Source organism: Corvus brachyrhynchos, unplaced genomic scaffold (assembly GCF_000691975.1).
Source record: "Corvus brachyrhynchos isolate BGI_N302 unplaced genomic scaffold, ASM69197v1 scaffold237, whole genome shotgun sequence".
NCBI lineage: Eukaryota > Metazoa > Chordata > Aves > Passeriformes > Corvidae > Corvus > Corvus brachyrhynchos.
Window position 1 is genome coordinate 86,854 of NW_008238959.1, and position 3,122 is coordinate 89,975.

The 3,122-nt window shown below is 45.4% G+C and overlaps 1 protein-coding gene across 3 annotated transcripts in view; it reads left to right on the forward strand.

The window, feature by feature from the left end:
* The window catches only part of SLC22A23 (solute carrier family 22 member 23), a 108,771-nt gene that overhangs the window by 73,328 nt on the left and 32,321 nt on the right, over positions 1-3,122 (forward strand). For 2 of the 3 annotated variants that reach the window (XM_017738590.1, XM_017738591.1), the window contains exon 5: positions 1-19. In XM_017738590.1, coding sequence (XP_017594079.1) covers positions 3-19 — 17 coding nt within the window. In that variant the 5' untranslated portion in view covers positions 1-2. Of the gene's footprint in view, positions 20-275; positions 300-3,122 lie in introns of all 3 variants that reach the window. The other variant, XM_008637071.2, reaches the window with a different exon arrangement.

Sequence of the window (3,122 nt, forward strand, 5' to 3'; positions counted from 1 at the left end):
TGATGCTGTTCTACTGGGTGTAAGTATTTCTTCCTCCTGCCAGGTCAAAGACAGCGAGCTCCTGACGCTCGACTTGGGAGATGCTCCGCTCTTGGGAAGTGTGTGTGCTTCACAATACATATGAGCCTTTCCCTCTGTTCTTCCATTCACCTTCTGCAAAGGCTTGACTTTGAAATAAGAAAGAGTAACTTTATAATCTGCTGTAGTGTGCACATATACTACATCCTGCAGCACGGTGGGCATGTGGGAGATAGTCCCCTTTCACTAAGATGAAGTTGCATTTTGTTATTATTCTGGCTGTCACTTCCCCTTTAAAGGCTAAAATAGTTCTTGAGAGGATGCATCCCAGCCTAGCTGTTGTCAGATTGTGACTGCATGGCTGTATTTTCCCTTAATACCTATGTTGTGGTTCTGGACTGACACTGTTTGGTGTCTTTGATCCAAGAAAAGTTACAAATAACATCTGTCAGCCCTGGAACAAGCACACTTGGATGTTTTGTGTGCGTGAGGTAATCAGCCCTGAACTAGACTTGATTTTGCCCAAATTAGCACATGCTCTGCTGAAGTCTGGATGGCTGGGCTGTGCCAGGCAGTGGCTCAGGATTGTTCCTACAAGGAATTCCCTGCTCCCAACTGGTCCCACTCCTCTCTGCCTGTGGCACTGTGGTGTTGGTATGGCTATCCTGGGAGAAGTAGGATGGCTTTCACCTTGGGAATAGTGCCATGTCCATCCCCACCGTGAGTTTATAAACATTCCAAAAACTATTTATTTGTTGTTCTGTCTTAATAGTGACATGCAGTGGTGGCATAAGACAACAGAGACTTATGAGAGCAGTGTTGTACAAAACCATAACAATAAGAGCATGCTAGATCATTAATTTGAAAAATAACACTAGCAAGTCTAAAATATTTAGTAGTTGTGCACTGAGAAAAATGAAGAAAAAGGCCACTACTCTGTGCAGGACCAAGCTTGTTATGTACCATGGTGAGCTAGGCTGCTAGTTGTAATGCCTGACAAGTTACAACATGTAAAAACTTGTTACAGTATGTAAGAATTTTTAACAGTTATATTTTTGTGTTAACTTCTTACAGAGCCCTCCCGTGTTGATGGTGGTAACCCTCAGTGGGGATTTCACTGCTTATTCCCAAGGTAGACATGCCTCAGCATGGGCAAAATGCAGCACTCAGGAGAGTTACAAGTCCCTTGCAAGATAATGGCAGCAGATGTGGGGGTGTTACCCCTGTATTCCAACATACAACATTTAAATAGCCTCATCTTGATAGTGTTAATCTTGATGAATAATGAAGAGTGGTTTTGTTCACCTGTGATGCTGTTCTCCCCTCCCATACCTGCAGTATGTTATGCACATGCTGGTCTGCTCCAAAGCCTCCTGTTGTGATGCCCTCCAGCTGAAGTGCCTGATGTCCACCACTGGATAAAACCCAATATCAAGCATGATGTTTATAGATATTTGTGTCCATAAGGATGGTACAGTAGTATGGAGATGCCTAATGAACATGGGGGATGGCATGGAGAGCAGACATCCCTCCCTCTTCTGGAGGCCACACATTTTCAGGTGGCTTTGGCAGGGTCGCGTACATTCCTGTTGAGAGGTCGTTCCTGGGTGACATTGAAAGCAACAGGAAATGCTAACATTTATTTTGTAATCTGCAAGAGCTCTGTGGCTTTTTAGCTGGGCAGGGCAGGCAAACCAAGCAAATGAGTCCCCCTCATATTGTGGGACATAGCAGCTGGATAAATAGTGGTAATAGCCAGAGGATCGGGATTAACGCAGCCCAGGATTTTTCCATTTGCAGAAATGAACCTTGGTTGGGATGCCTATGTAATTATATTGTCAGTACAGTATGTGCTTTTCTCTTAGGCTTTTCACTTCCATCTGTTGCATATTCTCTGGAAAGTGTTACCATTTTATTACCTCTCTCTTTCCTTCTGAATGGAACGTGCGCCCCCAGCATGTGTTACAGATAAAGGAAGAAAACTGATTGGTAATAAAAGAAGAACTGGAAAACTGCACTGCTTGTTAATTCTGCATCGTGTACCCAAAGCAGTGAGTCCAATAACAGATTGCAAATAGCCCCTGCACTGCCTCCTTCTTCCTCTCTTCTCTCCTTGCTTCCATCTCCTGCTGTGAGAGTGCTGTTTGCCCCTCCAGGCTGGGGCTTAGCCCTCTTCCCACCTAGGGTTTTGCTCTTCTTTAGGCCACATGCCCATGGCAGGCTATACAGTCCCCAGAAGTTGCATGGCTGAATGGATTGGGAAGCTGGGCACGCATGGGGGGAAAGGGAGAGGCAGCAGATTTGTCTAGGAGGGATGGGCAGATGGGCTTGGATACAAAGGTATGGAGCAGACGTCATTACTGGGCTCTTAGGTCATTCTGGAAGGGCAGAAAGGCTCCCATGTAAGCCCGACATGGGCACAGGGGTTTGTGACAAGTGTATAAAGATAAGTTAATAGAAGTTAGACTCCGTTCAGGTGTGCGTGTATTAGAGCCATAAGGGAAGGGGGGCTCCAGTTATACAGAGACCTTATTTCCTCTCCCTTGGATGAAGGCAGCTCCAGACAGGATGATGCCATGAATGTCAGCAAAGGTATCAATAATTTGAAATAAACTCCTGCTTCCCTCTGATGAAAACTGGAGAAATGGGAAGAGGTGGTTGGTTCTTTTCTGGTGCTTTTAGACAGGATTTACCCTCACCAAGACACAAAGTTGCAAAAACTGGGCTTGTTGCCCTGGGACAGACCCCTAATTGACAACACATTACAATCTTTCCATGGGTGTCCATTTTCCATCCATCTGCACAGAATCACAGTTCTCCTTCCAGCTACATGTGGTACCTTCCTGGTGTTTGTCTGTCAAGGATTCTTCTCTCCTCTTAGGATTTCTGAATCTTAGGATCCTTTTTCTCCAGTCTGCCTTCCACTCATCCCCCTCTCCTCTCCCAAGCAGCAGCAACTGTGGAACAAGAGATGAATGTATAACCCTACCCACCCCCTTTTCTTTTCCTCAGCTGTAAAAGCATGGCCTTTTCCTTGCTGATGGAGGAGGTAGCAGACCATCAACCAGCTATGTGAGGAAAATACTGAAAACCAAAGTTCAGCA